This window comes from Lissotriton vulgaris, chromosome 4_1 (assembly GCF_964263255.1).
Source record: "Lissotriton vulgaris chromosome 4_1, aLisVul1.2, whole genome shotgun sequence".
Lineage (NCBI taxonomy): Eukaryota > Metazoa > Chordata > Amphibia > Caudata > Salamandridae > Lissotriton > Lissotriton vulgaris.
Window position 1 is genome coordinate 656613703 of NC_141691.1, and position 26766 is coordinate 656640468.

Here is a 26766-nt window from a genome sequence, read left to right on the forward strand (position 1 = left end):
ATCCGATTTTTGATTGTACTGTTTATCTGCTCCACTATTCCTGAAGCTTCGGGTCTGTAACTACAATGCAATTTCTGGTCTATGTTCAGAGCCGCACAAATCATCTTCACAAGCTCACTATTGAAATGGGTTCCCCTATCTGATTCCAAAGAGGCCGGTACCCCAAACCGTGGTATGAGCTCCCTAAGCAATAACTTGGCTACTGTGAGGGTGTCACACCTGCGTGTAGGGTATGCCTCGACCCATCTGGAAAATATGCAAACAACCACCAAGACATAACGAAGGCGGTTGCACCTTGGCATTTCAATAAAATCTATCTGCATCCTATTGAAAGGACCTCCAGACCTCCCTATGTGACTCAATGTAACTGGTGTTCTTTTTCCTACATTCAACTGCTGACAGGTCACACAACGCTGGCACACAGATTCTGCTGCTACTCTGAACTTAGGATTGTACCAGGTTTGTCTGAATACTCTCAACATAGCATCTCTCCCTAAATGTACTGGACCATGTATCTGCCTAGCCATTGGGCTCACCATCTCATTGGGCAACACTGCTCTTCCGTCTGCTGAAACCCAGAAATGGGCTTCACCTATCACACATCCTGCTGTCATCCAGGTTTGTTTTTCAAAATCGGGTGCATTTTCTTGCATGCATTTCAATTCATCCCAAGTGTCCACAGTTTCCAATATCATAGCTAATTCAGTTCTTACATTTATTCCACCCACCTCCACCTCCGTGAAAGAGTACCCTTGTTCTGCGCAGTATCTCGCGACTTCGTCGGCATATCTATTGCCTTGTGATACGAAGTCCATATTTCTAGTGTGGGCGGTACATTTTACAACTGCAATACCTGCTGGACATTGCAAAGCTTCTAACAGTAAACGTATAAACTCTCCATTACGAATGGGAGAGCCTGAAGAAGTCATGTAACCTCTTTGAGACCACAATTGCCCGTAATCATGAACTACCCCGAAACCATATTGGCTGTCGGTGTATATGGTGACTCGAATTTGGTTGCTTGCCAGACAGGCACGCGTCAAGGCAATAATTTCAGCTACCTGAGCGGAGTGTACTCCTTCCAGGCATCCAGCTTCCACAACTCCAGTAATTGTACAAACAGCATAAGCTGCTCTCAACTGCCCAACTTCGTCTCTTACACATGAGCCATCGACAAAGAAAATTTCATCGGGGTCAGTCAGTGGCTCATCCACGATGTCGGGTCTCGGTTTGGTGCATAGTTCAGTCACATCAAGGCAATCATGGTCTGTACATACATCATCATCAATGTCACCTGGGAGTGGCATCAATGTGGCAGGGTTCAAAACAGAGCATCTCTTGAGAGTCACGTTGCAGCAACGGATTTGAGACATCCGGGCAACGCTGCGGCTACTGGGTCTAATGTAGCCGAAAAGTAGGCAACTGGTCTACGGGCATTCCCATGGATTTGGACCAAAACAGACAAAGCACAACCCTCTCTTTCACAGCAGTAGAGCAAGAATATTTTATCGTAATCAGGCATTCCCAGAGCAGGAGCACGACACAGGTCCTCTCTCAGCTGCAGGAACGCCATCAAACAGTCCTTGTCCCATGGTACCGGATCACTCACCTCCTTGTGCGTCAGTTTTTGCAAGGGTTTTGCTTTCAGCGAAAAGTTCGCTATCCACTGTCGGCAATACCCCACCATCCCTAGGAACATCCTGACCTCTCTCTGGGTTTTGGGCGCATTCATCTTCATGATCGCCTCTATTCTGTCTGGGACACCTTCCGTTTCCCCTTCTCTATTCTGTGCCCCAAGTACTGCACCTCTGTCAGGCAGTACTGCAATTTTCCCGGGGACACCTTGTGCCCATTTGCAGCTAAGTGATTTAGCAAAGCAATGGAGTCCTCCCTGCAAGCCTCTTCCGTTTCTGACGCCACAAGCAGGTCGTCCATGTACTGGACCAGAACTGACTTCTGGGGCAGCACTAGACTTTCAAGATTTTTCTTCAACAGCTGGTTAAAGATCGATGGGCTTTCTGTATACCCCTGAGGAATACGACACCATGTTAGGACGCGACCTTCCAGCTTAAATGCGAAAAGAAAATGGCTCTCCTCGTCCAAAGGGATCGAAAAGAAGGCCTGGCAAAGATCTATCACAGTGAACCATTCGGCTTGGAACGGTATCTGAAACAATATCACTGATGGATTCGGTACCACTGGACAACATGAGACAACTATGTTATTAATCTTGCGAAGATCCTGCACTATCCTGAATTTCCCGTTGGGTTTCTGCAAACCCATGATCAGGGAGTTACACGGACTACCCACGATCTCTTTCAGTATTCCCTGCTTAATCATGGACTCGATCACAGGTTTTATACCTGCAATCGTTTCTGGGGTCAATTTATATTGAGGTGTTCTTGGAAACTCAGCGTGTGGTTTCACTATTATCTTTACGGGGTCCACTCCTTTCACTAGTCCAATCTCTTCTCCAGTGAAATCCCATACTTCTGGTGCCACTGTCTCCCTTAGATCCCAGGGGAGCTCATCCACTGTCAAAGTGGGATACAGCTCCACACATATTCTTGACTTTGCGACTTTGAAGTCTGCGTCATCATCATTGGTTAATACCTCCACTCCCTGCGGGGTGCAATATATGGTACAATTTAACTTACACAATAAGTCTCGTCCCAATAAACATACCGGACTAGAGTCGCAAACCACAAACTGATGCTCATCGCTATACTTCCCTATTTTCACCTGTACCAGTTCCGTCAATGAGCTCGTTATTCTCCTGTTTGCGACCCCCACCACTTGAATGGTCTCTCCAGACATAGGCAGGCCTGGAACTGCAGCTGATCTTATCGTGGATCTGGTGGCTCCTGTGTCCACCAAGAATGTCGTGGGGCACCCTGCCACTTCTGCCTCAACATAGGGTCCCCTCTGATCCACATCTAAGGCTGCCCCGAGGGTACAGTCTTCTCTCTCTACTCTCTGTCCGGTTAAGGGGTCAACGTAATAGCACTCCTCTCCTCCTACAAACAGAGGCATCTGCCTATAGGTTTTTCCCGTTGTCCCTATTCTAGGTGGTTGTGGGAACTGAGCTCGCGAAGCTGGGGTCCCCCCTTTGACCACCTTCCCTTGGTACGGCGTTACCCCTTTTCCTGGAGTGCTTTGAATCTCTTCCTCCTCTACCTCTTGTTCTCCAATGTCAATGTTGTAGGGACACTCGCGTTTCCAATGCCCCACCTCGTTACACTGATGACACCGGGTCGTCTTTTTCAAAGCCGCAATGTCCACCCTAGGTCTAAAGGTGGAGTTCTCCTCATTGCCCTTATTCTGTCCATACTGTTTCTTACCCCCAGTCCCTGTTCCCTGTTGCTGCTGTTGTTGACCACCCTTGCCGGCTGACTGCATCTGAACCACCATCAGTTTTTCCTTTAGCTTCTTTGCCTTTGAGTCTATCTCATCACAACAGTACCTAGCATATCTCAGAATTTCATCCAAAGGTTTATTTTGCCAACAAATCAAGTGTTGCTGAATCATTAAACTAATATCCGGTCTCAACCCCAAGACAAACTTAGACACAAACTGCCCTATGTCTTTCGGGTCCATGACATCCAACCCGCTATATTGTTTGAACGCCTTCAGCAATCTCTCATAATATTCATGAACCGTCTCTTTGGGTTCCTGCCTAGTTCGATCTATTTTAACCCAATCTATGTCTTGCATGGGCACCTTGTCTTTCAGCCAAGTTATCACTCTCTCATATTTTACCATTACTGTCTCGGACGGGCCATTGGTCCGTGGATCCCTCTCTGGTTCTGCTGTGGGCCACTCGGCACTAACCTTACATGCGGTCCACAGGTCTCCTGGTACCACTATGTCAAACAGTGTATTCAGATCTATCCACAGTACCTTGGAGATTTTCACGAACCTCTCCACCTGCTTATACCACTCGACTGGGTTTTCCCTCAATTTAGGAAATGAGTTTGTAAAAGCTGCTAAGTCTCCTCTACTCCATGGCACATGCACATAATTCCCATTTGCAACCTCACGCAAAGGGTATGCCTCTACTCCCTCCGGGGTCATCCCAAGCATGCTTCTCCTGACGGTCCCTTTCTTGGACCACCTTTTTTCCCATTTATCAAGCGCTCTCCATGTCCTTATTCCCGCTATCAGTTCCCTTATGTGTGTTTTTAATCCTATTGTTCTTCTCTCATCTAGGTCCTGATCGGAATAATGGAGTCTATGGTTACCCTGTAATGCTTTGGTCCTTGACAGGTCTACCATATATTTTCCTGCTAGTTCGACTAATTTCTCATGTGCCGCTCTCGCTTTCCGAGTGATGTCCTTTGCCATGAACAGTATCTCATCCTGTTCATACATCTCCATTCTCTCTAGAGGCAAGGTACCATCCACCATGTCATCCAGATCTGATTTCAGACTGGCGACATCAAGTCTCTTGGCTTTTATCTCGGCTCGCAATATCTCTTTCTTAAGGGGTTCACTGGTCTCTCTACCATCCCAACTCCGAGTCCTACGCTTGGGCTCAGGGGAGTTAAGGAGTGTCCTCCCTTGTTCCCATCTCTCTAGGTCCCATGCTCGGCCATCCTGCCTTGGAAGATGGTGAAACACGGGCCTGTTTCCCCCAATCTCATTCTCTCTGTCTTCTCTTGTTCCCTGATAGGATTCCCTGCTGTTCTCCCTTCTGTCGCTACTTTCCCGTTGTCTAGTGTCACTCAAGATTCGGTAGGTTCCTTCTCGGCTCCCCATCTCCCCAGGACTCCGTTCCTGTCCGTAGTCGCAGGGGTTATGGCGAGGCCTCTCGCAACTCTCTTTCTGCCCACTATTGTCAGACTCATAGTGGGTGCACTTAAAACTGTTCCTGTACTCCTGCGTTCTCCTATCCCCTTCGCTGTGAATTGGGCGAGACACCCCCCACACTCGGGGCTCCTGTTTTCCAGGTCTGGTCTCCCTCCTCTCCCGATAGGGCAAGTGTCTCCTCTACTGTCTTGACCCTTCCCGTCCCACTCCGGACTGCTTTCGTCAGCCCCACAGTGAGTCCGGGTCCTACTATCTTGGCTTTCCCTTCCAGCTCCCGCTGCTATGATGCTCTTGTGAGCCTCCACTGCCTCATCCCATTTCTTCATGTACTCACTTAACTCCTGGAAGGATTTCCGTCCTGATCCCCTCAGATCCTCTGGCCATCTAGGGCCCCCCGGATCCCCTATTGGATCTACTGCTGTATGAACTGGGGTGCTCCAATCCCTCGGTCTTGTCAGCTGACTTGGGGAATAGCTTACATCGTTCCTCTTTGTCATCTCTGCTCTCTCCCTGTCCAGTCGTACCTGTTCCTCCCCCTTTTCCCTCCCTGGGTCATAGATCGATACTATAGGACCTATGGTAACAGGTACTTGCAGGGCATCTGACAGTGCGTAGGAGGTGGCACACTCCATTTCTGGCACCCTTTGTACCACAAACCTTCCGACTACCTTCTGCACCGGACTAGATTGAAGCAATTCTTTGCTTGTAGTGGGATCCCAATCCGTAGTGGGAAGCGGTCCATACTCCCCTTTTCCAGGCCCCCCTTCTTTACATGCCTCGACGTTTCCTGTCTCATTGTTATACGGGTGTGGCCTATCAGTCAATAACCTATTTATCAGGCTATCTTCTGACTCGCTCTCTTCATCCTCCTCGAATGGGCTCTTGTTTCCTGCCACCTCTAATACTGGGTACAGTTTATTCACTTCTAAGTTATTCACTCTCCATCTTTTAGCATCCGCATCCCATTTGGCATCTTGCACTGCTCTTACCGATCGTTTCACCCTTTCTTGTCGTCTATTCAGGTTCCTCTCATGCGCTGCCCTATTCCATGCATTGAGAGCTTCAAACTGGGTCGGTCTAGGCATAGGTCTCATTGAGGTCATGACTGCTTTTAATCGGTGTAGCACCTCTAATCTGAACGTCCCGTACTTTGGGAATGTTAGTTCCTCATTTCCTTCCGTAATTTTACTCCACTCTGAGATCCACATTATCGTGTGTAGCCCAACATTCGCTGCCATATAATAAGCCGGCGTACCCTCCGGCGGGGCCTCTTCCCCATCATAGGATCTCCGCCTCTCTCTTTTAAACGCCGCTCTTAACCATTTAAAACATTTCATGATTAAAAGTACAATTTCCAACCTCGCTATTCTGTTTACTTCCTGATGACAATCCACCAATCCTAGCGCGGCTTTGCTAACTGGCCTATCACAGCGCGGTCTTACTCTGGCCGGCCAATCCCAGCGCGGCACTTTCTGACGTCACTCGCCTCCGCTTCGCAGCAGCACCCCTCCTTTCTCAGCTCGTCTCCCGGTCATGCATGCGTCCCATTCATACACCGAAAAATGACTACTTCCGACCAAGCCGTCACTTCTCTTGACTGTACGTCCATAGTCTATCTGTAATTGTCACCACAACTGACGAAACGTCCTCCGTCTCTCTGATAGGTTGCTTACACACAGTAACTTCCGACCAGCGTCCGTTACTCACGCACTCACTCTTACGTTCCCCCTATCACGGTCCTGGGGGCGATCAATGGTACTTCATGACCCCCTTCACTCTGGTTGACAATTACTCTGGATGTCCGATACACCCGAACCACTTAAGCTCTCTTTGAACTTAAGATTTTCACCGGTTGCGCGCGCTCACAACCTGTTCCACAGTCACTCTACAGGCATTCAACTCCGCCAGACATTACAACATAGATACAACATAAAAACACCGCAATCTAACACGCATGACCCTTTATACTCACTCTCGACCGATACTGCTGCTTTTCTGTCTCACGTCATCCGGACCTTCTTCGGCGGGCCTAGATCACCTTCCTCATGAAGGCAACCATCCTCTATAGCTACCAACTGCGAGGGCGAGATTGTAGATCTCTATCTTATCACTCTAGATCTAAACCCCGTTCTGGTCAATCGAACCATTATTGCCTGTCTTTGAGGAAAGAAAGTGCATCCAACACCAGGTTAACTTTGCTAATGATGGACTCAACTCAGAAAAACCACAAACTACTTCTAGCTTTTAAAGTTTTATTATAAGGTTAAGGTTAACTGCAAGTACAGGCATCTCAGAATGAGATTCAAAAGATATACGGGCACCACTACATACATGTGCTCCCGAAAAGCTCTTAAGCGAGCAAAGAACACTACGAGCACAAGTTCTAATATCAAAAGGGCTGCAAGCATAGACACATATTGTGATCTCTCCGTCATTTACAGCAGGAAGGCAAGGTTCAGGTTAGGCTGTCCCTACCCTGTTCTGGATGGTATCCCTACTTAACAGAATCCCAACCTACCAAAAGGTGTCAGCGGTGAATGACTCCCTAAGGAGATCACCCATACTTAGTCTCTAGATGAAAACCTATAATCGCCAGTCATGACCCCTCTCTGCCTACCCATCCGCTCTCTAAAGGGTCCTCAGGCATCTGCTCTAACTCCACCCAGGGGTGCTGACCCTAATACAAAACACAACATCATTTGAGACGCCCCTTATGAGACGCCCCTCACGTGGTGTCTCTCCTGGCTTTTTCCATGATGTTCTTCTTTTGGGCCTCGTGCGTTGACGTTGACCTTGCTTCTCAGACTCTTCTCCAGCCCGCCGATACCCCCTAAAACATTCCTGAACCCTCCTCCGTGTCTGCACCAATCTATGAACAAACTCTATTCATCCAGTTATTAATTGGATCCCCCTCACGATTGCAGACAGACATCCGTGGCTGAATCTTCATTCTCATAGACTTCTAACAGAAGCTTGCAACATTTTCCCCTGACACAGTTCGGCCTGTACCAGTACGTGCAAATCTATAATCCTTTCATCATTTCAGGCCTACAACCCTTTCGCAAGTTAACTAGAATAACATGTTAGCTTCTTTCTCTTAGCATAATAAAAACACATCTATGGAATATAAATCTAATGAATAAACATGTCAGTGTAACATTAGTGCAATCCATGAATATGAAAAACAATCTGCGTTTCTGAACCCTTCTGGCCTAGCCATAAGGCCCGTTCCCTTCCATGCCTTACAGCGTGATTTCTCCCATTAGCAGCTACATAACATGGATCCTGATTAAACACTTCTAATAAGAGTATACATTTTCGCACATGTTGCATTAGTTCCACTTCTATATGAAATCTCTAAATTAACTACACATTTCAAGGTATATAGGAATATATTTTCAGCACTCATAGCATTTCTCTTTATGAATTGTGCGTACTACTAGTGATTCGAGTGCACTCATACATTTTGTTCAGTTTGCGCTCTCACCCGTTTCAACCTGTACTTGTCGTAGATCAGTTCCCCTGTCTGTCCCAGCAATGTGATGCGCACCCTGAAGACTCTGTCCTGTATCATCCTCCTGCGCTGTGCAAGAGCGGATTCTCCTCCTCCTAGCAAGCACGGAGTGGGCAGCAATTTTGGTAGACATACAGGGTCTCCAGAGGCATATTTGAAGGGTTTCTGATTATCTGCACCTGTGTTAAAAAATTATTTTTTTTTCTTCCTTCCAATAACTTTACCTCCAGTTTGTGATTCCCCTTATTTTGCTCCTGCAAAATAGCGATTTTGGGCATTTTCGGTATTTACGAGTTTTGATGCATTTCGTTGCGATTCTTTAAAAGCGATTCGGTATTTCCGGAGGCTGATTGCTCTCTCGGTATTACCGATTGGCTACTTTGCTAATCGGTAATTTACTGCGGGAGTTATATAGCGATTCTTTATTTTTAAAGGGATTCGGGTTGATGCATTGCATTTTCAGGTTTTATGTTCGGTATCGGCCTGTTTTACCAAATCATTTTTGATGCATCTGCCAGCTGGTGGGTTGCACACATTTTGACTGTATTCGTCCGTTTGAGCACAGAATGTTTGTATGAACAAGGCTGCCAGGGATAATGTCCTCAGCAGTATAGCAAAAGCACTCACTATGACAGCCCTGTCTTTACAAATGTGTCTGGACCAATGTGGTCACGAGGGGCAAGCCTGTAATAATTTTTCTTTTGTTATGATTGCCCGCTGCCAGTGTTGCCAGATTAGGAGTTTTCCTTAACAAATGGGTGAGATTGTTCCCATTTGTGTGGAGATAAACACACCAGGTAGGTTCGGCAAACTCCAGTAAGTGGAGGTGCCCTTTCCAGGTACTCAGGAAAATTAATGGCAATAACTTATTGAGGTTCGTCAATCATTCGGAGTGCAAAGGCACTACCTATGAGGGCCCAGCTGCATGTAGTTGACCTAACCCCAGAGTGACTGGACCAATGTTGTTGTGAGGGGCAGGACTGTCATTGTGTTTTTTTATTTTGTAATTCCTCTCCCAGAGAAGTACTTGTGCATGGTGTGCTCGGGAGAATTGAGGGCGGTTGACCTGCCCATCATCCTGAACCTGCTAGACTTTGTTATCCAGCAATTTTAAGGTAATTTAAGGTTCCAGCCCTGCCAAGTGCCAAGGCATAACAGGTTGAAATGGCTCATTCCAGTCCATGTTCCTGCATCACTGCACTGAAAGGCAATGTCCCGCAAGTAGAGATCCTCAGAGCCTGCTTTTACTCAAGGTGCTGTGCTAACAGGAGCTGTCAGACTGCAGTAATCCTCGGAATGCAGGCACTGACTGGCAACCCGGGATTCAAGCGGTGGTGAAGTTGACTTAGAATTAACAAGGTTTGATTTGATTTGATTTGATTTGATTTAGGATTTCTAAAGCGCGTAGCTATCCTCGGGCGTCCCAGCGCTAACGTAAAAGCTTGACAGTACTCCTGGGGATGGATTATTGGGGGAACAACCAGGTTTTCAGCAGTCTGCAGAATGAGAGTAGATTGTTTTCTTTACGGATGTTGAGGGGGAGGCTGTTCCAAAGCTTGGGAGCGTTATAAGAAAAGCGGTGGCCACCAGTGAGAGCTTTCCTTATTCTGGGCTTCTTCTGATGACACGGTTGAATGTGATTAGCCCCCATCATCATCCTCTGCTTTAACTTTAAGTGGTGACCCACCGATTGTCTCACACCTGATCCCGCCCATTCAGAGCTCATGTTGACCATTTATTTTTTTTGTTAAAGTTGTTAAAACCAAATAAAAATTTCCTAAACTGAAAAAAAAAGTTGTTAAACATTGTGCTGATGTTTTGTACAGTAGATTTGTGGAAGATCACTGAGTTGCTTCTGCCCACAATGATCATCATGCTTTCATGTAATTTTCAAGTCTATGGAGGTATAATCTGCTCAGTGTTCCAGGGAACCCTATTTTGATTTATGTTGAATACAATCATGCCTGTTTACTTTATTTTCACAGTGTTGTGTCACTTCGCATTTTCTTTAAGGTGTCAATGTTTAAGGTTTTGAGAATTATCATGTGAGCAGCACTTTCCCTGAGCTCTTATCCCTGTCCTATGCATTGCGCCCCTTTATGTAGTCTTTAACTTTATGGGATTGTAGACATTATTCTGTTGTATGAGTGAAATGTTATTCCTCAGCTGGTTTGAAGTAATAGTGATTCATGACATGCAGTGCTTTACATCAATGTTATCTACTTCTGCTAGTATGTCACTCAAAGTCTTGCACATAGGGTACTGAAGTGTCACAAATAAGCACACTGAGAATATGGAAATGTCACACATTAGTAAAGGAAAACCTTGGCAGCTATGAGTTCTTCCTGTCAAAAAACACTCTAATGTTATCACCCGAGGGATAACGAACATGATGTTATCAATGCCATCTAGTGGCCGAAATGCACGGTATGCAATTAGAAAATCAGGGATTAATCCCAGCTTCCCTTCTTCACGAAATTGCATGATCCTAGTAAGTCAAACACTTTTTTTTACCGAACCTATTTTTTTGTTTACTGTCACAGAAGTGAGCACATCCAAATATGTAAGTACGGGATGTCAGTTTTACAAATACTTCCCTTGTGTTAGACTCAATTGCCTATAATATACCACCATTTATAGTAAGACTCTAGGCCATATATAATGTATACATGGCCCCTGCCTTGGCTCTTAGTTCCCTATTAGCATTGCCATTAGGGCGGGGACAGGAATGTTTTTCAGTGCATGTTTAAAACTCTCACTTTTCATAAATACTTCTCAATGCGGTGGTATAATTTGATGAGCTAAGGTGTAATACTTTGTGTGTTAAAAACACACTTTTTTGACTGTTGAAGATACCATATCATATTAGAACATCATCTTTGTTTCATGATGTCCATTCCAAATATTTTCATGGCTCGGCAGAACCACAGGCTTTTAGAGCCAGATCCAACCTTTGGTTTGTCTCTGGCTTTGCACTACCTGATCATTTGTTGGCTTGGTCACCTCTTTTTTATTGTATGTAGCTCACTCAGTGTGTTACTGCTTTTGTATAAGACAACCTTTTGTTAATTGCAGTTCATTAATCACAAACGTTCTAGCATAGTACAGTGAGGTATGAAAAAGCAACAACTGAAAGGCATAAGTTTAGGAACTTGTTTTTATCCTCAATTTTTTGTTTTTCCAAGGTTGTTAGAAAGGGTTCCTTTGGAAAGTAATGAAGTCTATTAGCATTTAACATATAATACCTACCAGGGGTCATATTACAATACGCGAAGCAATTTCCTTGTTTGCTCCTGGAGCACCTTTCAAAGGGTGCACCCTGTGCAAACAAGCAGAATGTTCCGTATTATATTGAATGCACAGCCCCCCAGGGCAGCCACAAAGTCATCCTACCCTTGGAGCAGCGCATTCAGGTGAAATATGGAGAGGCTCTGAAGCTGCCTTTCCGTGTTTCACTGTGCAGGCGGCAACCCACCTACACTTTTAAGAGGGGTGAGAGATCCCCCTGCAGGCAGGTGCAGTGAGTTAATGCACCCGGCTACAAGGGAATGTTTAGGGGGTCCATTGGAGGGCTGCCATCAGGGGGCTAACTGACAGCGTGCCATCTTCTTGGTGGCAAACTGTCAGTGCGCCTCCTGACAGCTTCTTTGCCTTTGCGCTAGCATCTATAATACGACACAGGCACACAAGCAAAAAGATTCCCTCATTTGCATGAGCCCACGGACCCAAGCAAAGGAGCGAATGCCCTCTGATGATAGATCTGGCGCTACATGTGCACCAGGGCTATCTCTATTACAAAAGAGGCCGCACAATTGTCTGCTGCCCATTCTGTAATAACAAAGTGCCCTGAAGGCTTGCAAAGCAGGCTCAAACACCCATTGCACCCCTGGGGCACTTTGTATAATGCGGCCCCTGTTTGGAAGATATGTGCCTCCCAAACATTGTGGCCCTCATTTCCTTAAGTAACATTCCCTGTACACACTAGTATGATTTATTATCTCTGTATAATAGATTTTTGTGGAGTAAAGTGCTTTAAGATCCTACATTAGGATAAATAGCCTTATAAATTAAAATAAAATAAAAATTATCGCTATTTACATCAAGATTGTAATTAGTCATACCGATAGAACTGACATTCTCACAGAGCATGTGTTTCTCTTACAAATAGAGGTTGAATAAAGTAAAAAATCTGGCTACACATCATAGTGTCATCGAAGCATGTGTAAAGTAATAACAAGCTAAGTGTCTTTGATTCCCACCATTACATTGATATTTAGGTGTTAGGCTCCAGCTAGCACTAAGTCATGATAAGATTCTAACAAAAGAAAGGCTGATAGATCTTTAAATGAGACCTTGTGAACAAAGTGAAAATTAGAAACCCCCTCTTCTCCTAAAGGTAGTTTCTGAAAGAAAAACCGACAGCGTGCAGCTGTTACTGAATAAGTCCCAGTGTTAGCATATTACACTAGGACAAATTCAGCATATCTCACTGATGCTGGCCTGATCCCAGGTTAGGCTCAACAATAGTTGCCTGGTCCAGCTGGATTCTCCTCATTTCCTGTGCTGATGAAAGGAAATACATACAAAAAGAGAGGGTAACAACTGCTGCTAAAATGGAAAGATGTGATGTAAGTTATAAAGACAGACTATTTTTGAGAGATTTGGGAAGAAAAGAGCCTGGTTTTACCTCGGGCCAGATGGTAACACAAAACTGACAATGACCTAGCCCACGCCTGTACCTGCGTAGTAGTGCTTTTATTTACAACTGTCATATATATGACCATTTCTCTGTGTGCTCTCCAGAGAGGCCAAGCATTGGATGTGCAATGGCCTATAGGCAGTCTCTGTGAGAAACGCTTACGTCTTTCAGCTTCAGAGCTCTAAATAATGCCCATCATAAACACCCAACCACAGTCTGAACTCACCAAGACGTGAAGGTGACTACGTTTACAATTTGTACTACATTATAATAACATGTTGTATGAAGATAAAAGTACAGAAACAATTTTTCCTTCATATTTTGTTTTATTGTTTTTGCTCCTGCCATTTATCCTGCCTCCAGCCATCTCCCGATCCCCACCCTCCTGCCATACTGCTAACCCCTCCTACCTCCCAGAACTACAAATGAAGGCAGCTGCACGGCTCCAGTGAGCGGCTTCTGATCTCCTGGTCAGTGCACCGCTCTCCTACTCTCCTGCCTTTCTGCCATTCAGCCTCATGAATCAGCTCCTCACCCCCAGCCTCAAGGTAGTTGGTTTGCCACTTCTCTATTATTTTCTTCATGTTTTGCTCCAGCTGTTTTTCCTGCTTCCTGTCATCTCTCGATCCCCGCCTTCCAGCCTCCCTGCTAGCCCCTCCCACCTCCTAGCACTACAAATAGAGGCCACTGCATGGACGCCCGCAGTGGATGTGTCGCTGGCATGTGGAAGGCACACCAAAGGCAAGCCCATCTGCGTCCATCCACGCCTGGTCTGCACCCATTGTGAGGACCCCAGGCCCTCCCACCATATGGTGTTACACCAACAAGGAACTCCTTAACCTGGACCCTGGACACTGAAAAGAGAGCTGCTTCAGGTCCTCACCACAATTAACCAAAGGACCCTTCAGATGCTGAAATTGCCACTTCTCCTGAAACACAACCTACGAAGGATCCCATGCCACTCCTAAATCCTAAGAAAGACCATGGACTTACTACCTCTATCTGCCAGGAAAACTCTTGTGCACACTCTAGTCACATCCCAGATTGGCTATGGCAATATACTATACTTAGGAGCCGCTAGAAATGCCTCAATAAACTGCAAAGCATCCAGAATGCAGCTGCACGATTGGTCCGAAACCTTCTCAGAAGAGCCTCCTCTGCCAGGGCCCTGGATATCCTCCACTGGTTGCCAGTGGATAAAAGGATCATCTACAAAGCAATGTGCTACTGCCACAGAATTTTGTGGAGAAGATGTCCTAGTATCTACACCCCATGTTAACTAAACATAGTCCCGTTCTCAATTTGAGGTCGACCACAGTACATCTGGTCAAAGTGCCTGGGTTCCATAGGGCCAGAATGAGGGCTTGTTCCTTTGGATATCTGGCAGTTAAAAAGTGGAACCTTACCCTGAGAGCCGAGCAGTCTGAGAGAATCTTCCATAAAGGTTTAAAAACATGGGTCTTCCAATCCTAATGTGAGTCTTTTCTTGGGGCCTCTGTTATGTCTTCTTTTTTGCTTTTCTTAGCTGCTCTCTGTTCTATTGTCGGGGAACTGGATCCTATCATGGGGACACAGTGTTGGATATAACCAGGTGCATTATAAATGAAATTATTATTGTTATTATTACTTCCACCCAGAGAACCAATCCAATCCATCCTGCTCACTGCCCACTCCCTCTGCAAACACGCCACAGAAATCTGGGAGATAATCTCTCCACTAAGGTTGCCTTCATCACAGAAAAGTGGTTTAACCCCTCCTTGAACCCCCGACATTGCCATTGCCACTCCTGATGGCCAGAAGATGATACACCAAAACCGAAAGAACACACAAGGGAGAGGCATTGCTATCATCTTCAAGGAAAAAATCAGATGTTCCATCACCAATGATGACTCTATGACCCTCATGGAACACATCAACTTCCTACTACAGACCGAAACAAAGACCACAATAAGAGGCACTCTTGCCTACAGTACTCTGGGGCCACAACCCACATTCTGTGATGCCATCTCCAACCTCATTGATCCATCACCGTCCTGGGAAACCAGAACAACATTGGCCCGACCCAACTGGTCACCGAACCCACACACAAGGCCAGGCACACACTTGGCTCCATTTTTACTTCCAGCGAAAGAATCAAATTCAACCACACAATGGAAGTCACCTGGACCGGCCATGTCATTATATAATTCACCATTTCTGACGCCTTTCACACCACCACTGAGCATGAAACTGCATCCCACTGCAGCTGTAGCAAGGTCACTGAAGCTCAATGTACACAAGCCCTTCCTATCACCTAGCCCATAACCTCAGCAGACCTCGACCAGGCCGTCCAGAACTTCTCTGCCTGGATCACTAACTGCACTAACAGAGTTGCCCCGCTGAAACCAGCAAAAGCCAACAAAACTTAAAAACAAGCTAGCTGGTACTCCCCTCCCCGCTCCCGCCTCCCAGCTGTCCAGCCCTCCCCGACCCCTACTTAATGGCGGCCACTGCGGGGACAGGCGAGCAAGACCACTGACTCATTGTCAGTGAAATTGCTCTCCCACCCTCGCAGCTCCACCATTAAGTGAGGTGCCCCTGCCCCTGCACTCTTGAGTGTTGGTGATCGAGGCCCTCCTCCACCCGCAGGTTTCCATGCGCCTCATCCCTGGTGGTGCAGTGGACCTCTGTCTCCTTTCTTTCTTTCTGATCCTTCACTCGTTTTTCTCCCCTTTCTATCTTTCACCTTTCTGCACCTCTGCTCTTTTGCGCCTCATTTCTGCCCATTTTCCCTTTCTCTCCCTCTGCTCCTTCACTCGTTTTCACTCGTTTTTTCCCCTTTCTATCATTCACCTTTCTGCACCTCTGCTCTTTTGTGCCTTATTTCTGCCCATTTTCCCTTTCTCTCCCTCTGCTCCTTCACTCGTTTTCACTCGTTTTTCTACCCTTTCTATCTTTCACCTTTCTTCTCTTTTCTGCATCTCTGCTCTTTTGTGCCTTATTTCTGCTTATTTTCCCTTTTTTCTTTATCCCTTCTTTCCTCCCTTTACCTTTCCCCGCCGCTGCTGCCCCCGCGGCCCCTCCCCCCCAGCGCAACCGGCCCAATCCAGCTCCCCTCCCCGCTCCCGCCTCCCAGCTGTCCAGCCCTCCCCGACCCCTACTTAATAGCGGCCGCGGGCTGCGGGCGCGCCGCTGGTGCACCGAAGGCACATCAAAGGCAAGCACGTCTGCGCCCGTCTGCGACCCATCCGCGACCAGCACCAGGAACCCTGGACCTCCGCCCCATCAACGCAACGACCCAGCAGCACTCCACGTACTCAACCCAGGCTGCAACAACAACTGCAAGCTAGCATCACCAGCCGACACCCGTGGACCCTTCAGCTGTCACCGCTGCCGGCCCACCTGCAGCACCGCCAAGAACACGGATCCAGCACATCCCGCCCACAAGAACACAACCGAACCAAAGACCCTGCAATGCATCCTCCTCAATGTGCGATCCCTCCACAAACACGCCACAGAAATCTGGGACCTCCTCGACAGCTCCACCCCAGATGTAGCATTCTTCACCGAAACATGGACCAACACCACCTCGGGACCGGACATCGCCATCGCCATCCCCCAAGGATACAAGATCTCCAGGAAGGACCGCCCCACCCACCCAGGAGGAGGAATCACCATCATCCACATATTTAGTCTTCGCCTGAGCACACTCCCTGACGAGTCCACAGAACTGATGGAACACCTTCACTTCAAGATACTGGCCAGCCCTACCGCCGCCCTCCGAGGAACCCTCATCTACCGACCCCCTGGACCCCGCGGACACTTCGCCAACTCCATCACGGACATTATCTCCCCGCAGGCCATCGCATCCACCAACTACACCCTGCTGGGAGACCTCAACTTGGACCTCGACAATCAACTGGACCCCAACACCACATGCCTCCTGGGCAACCTCCACAACATTAGACTCTGCCAGATCGAGACCGAGCCCACGCACTCAGCAGGACACACCCTCGACCCCCTCTTCACTACAGGAAACTCCATCACCTTCAGCCACACCACCGAACTCCCATGGACCGACCATCGTTGCGTCCACTTCACCTTCAGAACACCCACCATCCACAGACACCAGCACCTGCTTCCACAAAGAAACTGGACCAAAATCACCGATGACCAGCTCACCTCCTCACTCAACAACTCCACCCCAACCATCGCGGAAAGCGGCGACCTCAACACCGCAGCCCGAACCCTGCATAGATGGATCTCAGACAGCACCAACACCATAGCCCCCCTCAATAAAAACAACAATACCCGTGCCAAGAAATCCAGATGGTTTACCACCGAACTTCGAGTGTCCAGGTGCACATGCCGCCGCCTCGAAAAGGCCTGCAGAAACACCAAATCCACAGAAGCCCACAACAACTTCAGAGCCGCCACCAACGCCCACCATCAACTCATCAGAGAAACGAGAAAAAAAGCGATTGAAGACAGAATCTCCACCCACGCACACAACAGCAAGGAACTCTTCAGCATCATCAAGGAGTTTGCCCAACCCACCAGCGAGTCTACCGACATCCCTCCTTCACAAGACCTCTGCGACAAACTCAGCATCTTTTTCCACCACAAAATCAAGAGCATCTACGACAACTTCGACGAAGACAACCAACACACTGAACCCTCACCAACCACCCCCGACACCCGGAAACCAGCGATTGATGACTGGACAGCCCTCACCACCGAAGACACACTGAAGACAATGAAGTCAATCCACTCAGGGGCCCCCACGGACCCCTGCCGCCACCACATCTTCAACAGAGCCGCCAACACCATCGCACCCATGCTGCGCCAAACCATCAACCGCTCCCTGGCGACCGCCTTGTTCCCCGACGACTGGAAACACGCCGAGGTCAACCCCCTCCTAAAGAAACCCTCCGCGGACCCTACCGACCTCAAAAACTACAGACCCATCTCCCTGCTCCCGTTCCCAGCGAAAGTCATCGAGAAAGCCATCAACAGCGAACTCGCCACATTCATTGAAGAACACAACATCCTCGACTCCTCCCAATCCGGCTTCAGAAAAAACCACAGTACGGTAACCGCCCTCCTCGCCGCAACAGACGACATCCGCACCTTACTGGACAAAGGAGAAACAGTAGCCCTCATCCTCCTCGACCTATCAGCGGCGTTCGACACAGTCTCCCACCGCACCCTAATACGCAGACTCTACGATGCAGGAATCCAGGACAAGGCCCTCGACTGGATCTGCTCCTTCCTCTCCGGCAGGACGCAGCGGGTCAGACTCCCCCTTTCCTCTCGGACCCCACACCTACCACCTGCGGAGTCCCCCAGGGCTCCTCCCTCAGCCTGACGCTCTTCACCGTCTACATGGCTCCACTTGCCCCCATCGTCAGAACCTACGGACTCAACATCGTGTCATATGCAGACGACACCCAGCTCATCCTCTCCCTATCCAACGAGCCCCAGACCGCCAGACGTAACTTTCGAGAAGGCATGGAAGCCGTGGCCAAATGGATGAAAAACAGCTGCCTACAACTAAACACCAACAAAACATAAGTACTCATCATGGGCACAAACCCCGACGCCTGGAGCAACACCTGGTGCCCCACCGCCCTCGAAAACCCGCCGACCCCCACAGACCACGCACGCAACCTGGGAATCATCCTGGACGCAGAGCTCAAAATGGACCGCCAGATCAACTCTGTCTCATCTTCCTGCTTCCACACCCACCGCCTCCTTCGTAAGACCTTCAAATGGATCCCCCTCGAACACCGAAAGATAGTCACTCACGCCCTGGTCACCAGCAGACTCGACTACGGCAACGCACTCTATGCCGGAATGAACAAAAACCTCATCCGCAAGCTACAGAACATCCAGAACGCTGCCGCAAGACTGGTCCTCAACCTGCCAAAACACTGCCACATCTCCCAGCACCTGCGCACACTCCACTGGCTCCCTGTCGAGGTGAGAATCACCTTTAAGATGCTCACCCACGCACACAAGGCCCTCCACGGCACCGGACCAGCATACCTGAACTGCCAACTCAAATTCCACGCACCCCAAAGGACCCTACGATCAGCCCAGCTTTCCTACGCCGTGGTCCCCCGCACCACAAAGACCAGATAGGGAGGCCGCTCCTTCTCCTTCCTCGCGGCCAAAGCATAGAACGCCCTTCCGCTCCACCTCAGACAGACAACATCGCTCCCCATCTTCATCAAAACCTGGCTCTTCGACAGACCCCCTCCTTGATGGAATGGAAACTGCACCCCCCCCACCCCGCCTACCCCTAGCACCTCGAGACCCTTACGGGTGAGTAGTCGCGCTTTAACAAACTCCTGATTGATTGATTGAGGACAACCAAGCGCAACTGCTACCAACTGGAGAAGAAATGGTCACCACAAAGAACCCAGCCCGCAGAGCCACACACAAAATAGCCCTCAGCACCTTTCACCCACCGATTAAGGAAGGTAAGGAAGCAGCCATCAGTGCCCGGATCAAAACCGCAGCCAACCACACTAAGGAACTCTCAAAAAAAGTCAAGTTGTTGGCCAACCCAACAGCACAGAGAACACCATCCTCCCCTCCCAAGAACACTGTGACACCCTCTCTGATTACTTCCACAGCATGATTGCCACCATCTACAATACCTTCGACCCCCAACGCCCGACCCTCAACCTCAATAACCTCTACCCACCAGCAAACACCAGCCATGCGATCACCACCTGGTCCTGCTCACCACCCAGACCACCACAGCCATCATGTCCACCATCCACATTTGGGCACCCACTGGCCCCTGCCCCCACCACCTCTTCAACCTTGAAACCAACCCAATCAGCACAGATGTCACCAGTTTCTTCAACATCTCCACCAACCCAGATACCTTCCCAGACTGATGGAAACTCGCAGAATTCACACCCCTTTTAAAGAAACACTTCACTGCCTCCAGTGATCTAATAAATTATCAACTGATCTCCCTGCTCCCCTACCCAGCCAAAGTATTTGAGAAAGCCATCAACCAACAACTCACCAGATTCATGGAACAAAACCACCTTTTGGACACAATCAAGATTCTGTATCAACCACAGCACTGAGATGCACTGATTGCTGCCACAGATGAGATCAGAACTCTCCATGACTGTGGAAAAACTGTGGCCCTGATCCTCCTGGACCACTTTTCGGCATTTGACACCATCTCTGACAACAGCCTCATCAACAGGCTCTACAACATTTGAATATACCAAGATGCTCTGAAAGGCCATAACCAACTTAGCAAACGGGAAGACAGACAACTGCCTCAGATTAAACTGCGTCAAGACAGGAGTACTGATGTTTGGGAACAACACTTCCATCTGGGAACACAGGAGGTGGCCAGGTGAACTCAGTCCTACTCCAACACTAATAGACCATGGACACAACCTAGGGATCATCCAAGGGATCAACGTCCACAGCCAATTGACCATGAGACGACAGGTCAATGCAGTTGCCTACTCCTGTTTACACACTCTTCACATACTCCACAAAATCTTCTAATGGATCCCTATCAACACCAGAAAGACCGTCACTCAGGCCCTCATAACCAGCTGCCATGACTATGGCAATGTTCTCTACTCTGGCATCACCCTCCAGCTCTTCAGAGGACTCCAGACCATACACAATGTGGCAGCCAGACTCATCCTGGATCATCCCAAATGGTCACACTTCACCCCCCCCCCCACCTCGGAAATCTCCACTGGCTCCCCCTCCAGAAGAGATGCCAGTTAAAGATCCTCATGCATGCCTACAAAGCCCTCACATGATCAAGGACCATCCTACATCAACCACCGACTAAATTTACATCAAACCTCTAGACACCTGTGTTCCTTCTCACTCGCCTTTGCCCACACCTTGGCATCTGTCACAGCCATAATGGGGGTTGCTCCTTCTCCTATGTCACTGCCAAGACCTGGAATTAAGTTATCCTCCACCTCCGAACAGCACCCTCCCTGACACACTTCAGGAAGAGGCTCAGGACCTGGATTTTTGATGGAGACACAGCATCCTCAGTGCCCAGATACCCCTAAGGTTGACAAATACTGTTAAACATAACTTTTCATATAATCCCCTGCATTCATTTTCAGTTTATCTTTTGTGTCATTGTATATGGTAATTATCATTCATGGATTGGTAAGGAAGTTCTAGAATACATTTTAAAGTGAATTCTTGTAATATTTACTTGTAATATTTTTTGAAGTATATACTGATGAGGAGAAAATATCAGTTTTTGGGCGATTTTGTAATCGGCTGTGACCTTAAAGTACTGGACATGCCGGTAAAAATCAGGGCAGGTGGCAACCCGACTTGTAACATGCAGATCATGGATTAGTATTTTATGTAGATCGCTTAAGTGGGCTACTGCTTTTGTCAAGTGATCCCAATGTTTCCTAAAGTTATTCAGTTACACTCCTTCCACTATAGTGATGGAGCAAGGACTCGTGGAAAAAAGACTTTCTCTGAAGCAATCCTCTCATTTGACTCCCTAACATGTTATTAATTTTGTATTGTGTAAAACTAATGCACACTACATAAAGCGAGGGCTAGCAAAGCTTGCCTATGTGTTTACTAACGTTAACAGAAATGAATAAAGAACTAAAATGCTCTAAACGTGGAATCTTTACTGCGCATGTATCAACTGCATCTACGTAGTATGACGTTCTAAAGCTTGGAGGAAAATTCTTGCGCATGAGCAGAAGGCACTAATATGGCGGCTTGGGAGAATGCGATAATTTAATACCATTGTAATCTTAATACAAGTAGGATTTAGTTTAGATAGATGGATTTATATCCTCACGCTGAAATGTTACCTATGATTGGTTTCTTTAAATAGAAAATACCCCTGTGGTCTCCCGTCGTCCATAATCCAAATTAGTAACCCCTATGCCCCTTTCATTCGTAGGTATAAAGCTGCCCAATATTGGCGCTTTTAGTCAAAACATACATAAATAGAGTATTGCTTTAAGAATGGGCGGAACACACCCAGGACGCTGTCAGAGAGGCGGAGCCTATCCAGGAAATAAAAGAGTGCCTTTAGTGCACTATAGCCAACCATTCCTGCCGTAACGAGGAGGTGGGGGAGATCGATGCGCTACAGTACCACGACCAAGGTAAGAACTCGGGCAATTACGCGGGAAACCCTGACTAGCGGAACCATTACTTTGCAACCCGCACTTGCTAGTTTGGATTTTGTTTGTTAAAGCCCCATTCCGTTTTTCGGCCAAGACCTGTTTCACGGAACGCTCAGTTTAAGCTGTGCTCTTTTATTTTTAAAAGTCCGTTTGAAACTTACTAATCCTGGAATCATTACTTTGCAACCCGCACTCGCTAGTTTGGAGGTTGTTTGTTAAAGCCCCACTCCGTTTCTCGGCCAAGACCTGTTTCACGGAACGCTCAGTTTAAGCTGTGCTCATTTATTTTTAAAAGTCCGTTTGAAACTTACTAATCCTGGTCCCCCCTACCTCATTGATATATTTCTCTATCTTCAGAGGCCGTATTCTGACAACAACAAACAGAAGCGTGCTACCTGAGGAACACAAGCGTTTGTAAAAGCACACAACGGCTTCCATTGCTGTGTCACGCTTCAGACCACCGTCAGTAGCTGTTGAGGATCGCGCCTTTCTGTGAGAAATAACAAATGTAAGAGACAAAAGTCTAAAAACCCTAAATCTAACTGGTAAAAGATTATTCGCGAAGTACGCTAATTTTACAATTATGATTTCATTTTCAGCCATAAACATCCTTGTGTACAAATCGCTATATGACGACTTAAATGGATCTGAACGCTTGAGATCTCTCTCCCTTGTCTTTACGTTATAAAAGGAATGACGAAGAGTAGCGATAGGTAGTAGTAAGATGGAGGCAGTGAACACTGACTAAACAGGTGAGATTGGTACCTAATATAATCATTAAATTTTATAAGGGTGAATCATGTGTATCCAAGATAAACTGTAACAGTAATCTAAATATGTTTTTTCTATTTAGTTATCACATACCGAATCCGAATTTTATGAAGGAAAGGTGCCTTACTCCCTAGAACTACTTTATATCCTTCTGGTATTTAATCATTTTTGGTAAGAAGAGTTTTTTGTAGATGATATAGCCTAACAATGTGCAAATAGTATGCCTTAGCCTCATCTCTGACTAAATATCAGCCTAACTCTCTATAAATTCAGTGAGTTACTAAACAAGTTTGAGGCATTGACCTCATTGTCTTCAACCCTTGGGAATAACAGATGCATCTCCCTCAACAAACAACTGTCTGATACTACCTATATCCTATACTTGTCTATAGATAACTTAGTTAAGTAACAAAAACTAGACACAATCTTATATAGGCCGTCTTTTTACACAGATGACCTTAAATAACTTGGTAGATATACTAAATAAGGAAAAACAAATTGGGTCTTGAACTAAACAGTTCTTAATAAAGTTTAGGGTGACCATCCTAGAATATTAGACTTTATGAATGACACACCGACTTCTATGAAGTTACAGCACATGTCTGCAATTTAATTGTTAAAGATAGAGTCTTGTGTTTTTGATAACCGTGATAAAATGAACTATGTATGCTCTTTTCCAACTACTTTTCTAAATATGCTATGTATTATTACATTAGTCTGGCTGAGAAATTTGTAAATTTATTTTTATTTATTTATTTTAACGATTTGTACAGCGCATGGTGACCCGAGGGCATCCCCGCGCTAAAATCTTGAAGGCGAACCTGAGGGCAGACAGGGGGGAAATTTTTATTTAGGGAACAGTATCGTTTTCAATTTCTTCCTGAACCGCAGGTGATTGGATTCCAGTCGGAGGGTACGGGGGAGGGCGTTCCATCTCGTGGAGGCATTGATCGAGAAGCGGCGGCCACCTGAGCGTGTCTTCCTATGCCTAGGGACGTTGGCCAGATTCTCATTTTCCGAGCGGAGGGACCTGGAGACTTTGTAAGGGGTAACCAGGTTTCTTAAGATGTTTGGGCCGGAACCGTTAAGCAGCTTATGTGCAGTGCAGAGGGTCTTGAAATCGACCCTTTGGCGGATAGGAAGCCAGTGGAGGTCCTGGATTGCATGCCTGGCTGATGTTCTAGAGGGGAGATTCCAGAGTAGCCGGGCGGCTGCGTTCTGCGTTCGCTGGAGTTTGGCAAGGGTCGATTCTGGTGCTCCGAGGTATATCATGTTACAGTAGTCCAGCCTTGCAAGTACCAGGCCCTGAACTAGGAGTTTCCTGGATAGTGGCGGGAGAAGTGGAAGGATCTTCCTGATGGAGCGCATAAGGCCAAAGCATGTCCCTGCTGTCTTGGTGGCTTGAGTCTTCAGTGATAGCTCGGGCTCTAGCCAGACACCTAGGGTTTTGATTTCCTGTTTCGGGGTGGGAATTTCTCCGAAAACGTCTGGCCAGACCGAGGGAGGGATGGTGGACCACTGCTTGCCCAGAAGCATGACCTCAGTCTTGGACCCATTTAATTTGAGTGCTGACTCGCACATCCAGGTGTGTATGTTTTTAAGGCAGTTTTGGAGATTGTCCGGGTGTTTGTCCAACTGGGAAAGTGAGACGACTAGTTGGGTGTCGTCGGCGTAGCTAAATGTTTAATAATAATGTTATTGTTTATAAGAAAGCAATGCACTGTGATTTTAAATTCATTCATTCAAATATTATCATTGTATATCTTTTTGTTTAGAAAAACTGGCTGAACATCCGTTTCTGTCCTGACGAAGACAACCAAGTTTGTCGAAACGCGTTGACACACGATATACAGCCATATGTTATGAAAGAAAAAGAACTTCTTTTTTAAAAAAAACTTTGTGAAGTCTTTTTGAGAACAAACAAATGAACTTCATGAAATAATATGTCTATTGTGTAATTTATTTATTTTTATGTATACGTCTATCTTATATTTATATTAAAGTATATCTTTTTGATATCATTTCAGTCCATTGCTTAAATCATTTTTATCTTATAATTTGTGCTATTTTAATATTGTCTCTATAGTCAGCCAGCTCTTGTACTTTCTAGCCTGCCTGGGTATTTATCCCTACAAGAAATACACACTCTTCACATACTCCACAAAATCTTCTAATGGATCCCTATCAACACCAGAAAGACCGTCACTCAGGCCCTCATAACCAGCTGCCATGACTATGGCAATGTTCTCTACTCTGGCATCACCCTCCAGCTCTTCAGAGGACTCCAGACCATACACAATGTGGCAGCCAGACTCATCCTGGATCATCCCAAATGGTCACACTTCACCCCCCCCCCCACCTCGGAAATCTCCACTGGCTCCCCCTCCAGAAGAGATGCCAGTTAAAGATCCTCATGCATGCCTACAAAGCCCTCACATGATCAAGGACCATCCTACATCAACCACCGACTAAATTTACATCAAACCTCTAGACACCTGTGTTCCTCCTCACTCGCCTTTGCCCACACCTTGGCATCTGTCACAGCCATAATGGGGGTTGCTCCTTCTCCTATGTCACTGCCAAGACCTGGAATTAACTTATCCTCCACCTCCGAACAGCACCCTCCCTGACACACTTCAGGAAGAGGCTCAGGACCTGGATTTTTGATGGAGACACAGCATCCTCAGTGCCCAGATACCCCTAAGGTTGACAAATACTGTTAAACATAACTTTTCATATAATCCCCTGCATTCATTTTCAGCTTATCTTTTGTGTCATTGTATATGGTAATTATCATTCATGGATTGGTAAGGAAGTTCTAGAATACATTTTAAAGTGAATTCTTGTAATATTTACTTGTAATATTTTATGAAGTATATACTGATGAGGAGAAAATATCAGTTTTTGGGCGATTTTGTAATCGGCTGTGACCTTAAAGTACTGGACATGCCGGTAAAAATCAGGGCAGATGGCAACCCGACTTGTAACATGCAGATCATGGATTAGTATTTTATGTAGATCGCTTAAGTGGGCTACTGCTTTTGTCAAGTGATCCCAATGTTTCCTAAAGTTATTCAGTTACACTCCTTCCACTATAGTGATGGAGCAAGGACTCGTAGAAAAAAGACTTTCTCTGAAGCAATCCTCTCATTTAACTCCCTAACATGTTATTAATTTTGTATTGTGTAAAACTAATGCACACTACATAAAACGAGGGCTAGCAAAGCTTGCCTATGTGTTTACTATCGTTAACAGAAATGAACAAAGAACTAAAATGCTCTAAACGTGGAATCTTTACTGCGCATGTATCAACTGCATCTACGTAGTATGACGTTCTAAAGCTTGGAGGAAAATTCTTGCGCATGAGCAGAAGGCAGTAATGTGGCGGCTTGACGGCTCGCGTGCATGGCACCTGCTTTGCTCAAAAAGAAAATAAGCTATTATACTAATGCCAATGCGGGGAAAGTATTAATAAATAAAGGGGAATAGAGTAGAGATGGGTGGTATACAGTGTAACAATTTATTCTTGAAAGTAACATCTGTCTTTCTGACTTTATTTTTAGTGTGCATTTGGGCCTCTTGAGTATAACAGAAGTAAGCAAAATCATGTGACTGAAACGTTCATCTGCGCATGCCTATTGATAGTGCACCTGGAATGATGACTACAAACTTGAATACAAGCCAAGGCCACTGAGTGTCCTGACCTGGGAATGAAGTGGTGAAGAGTTTAACAGGATGACAGAGAATGTGGAAGTTATTATAAATGTTGCAAAAAATATGTGAATGCGGGTGTGAAATAAAGTTTGAATAAAGAA

The 26766-nt window shown here is 46.6% G+C and overlaps 1 protein-coding gene across 1 annotated transcript in view; it reads right to left on the reverse strand.

The window, feature by feature from the left end:
- LOC147722386 (uncharacterized) overlaps positions 1–25278 on the reverse strand; it is a 144448-nt gene extending 119170 nt beyond the window's left edge. The window contains exons 1-3 of the mRNA XM_086967305.1: positions 25109–25278; positions 22511–22670; positions 3342–4479 (exon numbers count right to left, since the gene is read on the reverse strand). Coding sequence (XP_086823431.1) covers positions 3342–4479; positions 22511–22670; positions 25109–25278 — 1468 coding nt within the window. The remainder of the gene's footprint in view (positions 1–3341; positions 4480–22510; positions 22671–25108) is intronic.
- Between the last annotated feature and the right edge of the window lie 1488 nt (positions 25279–26766).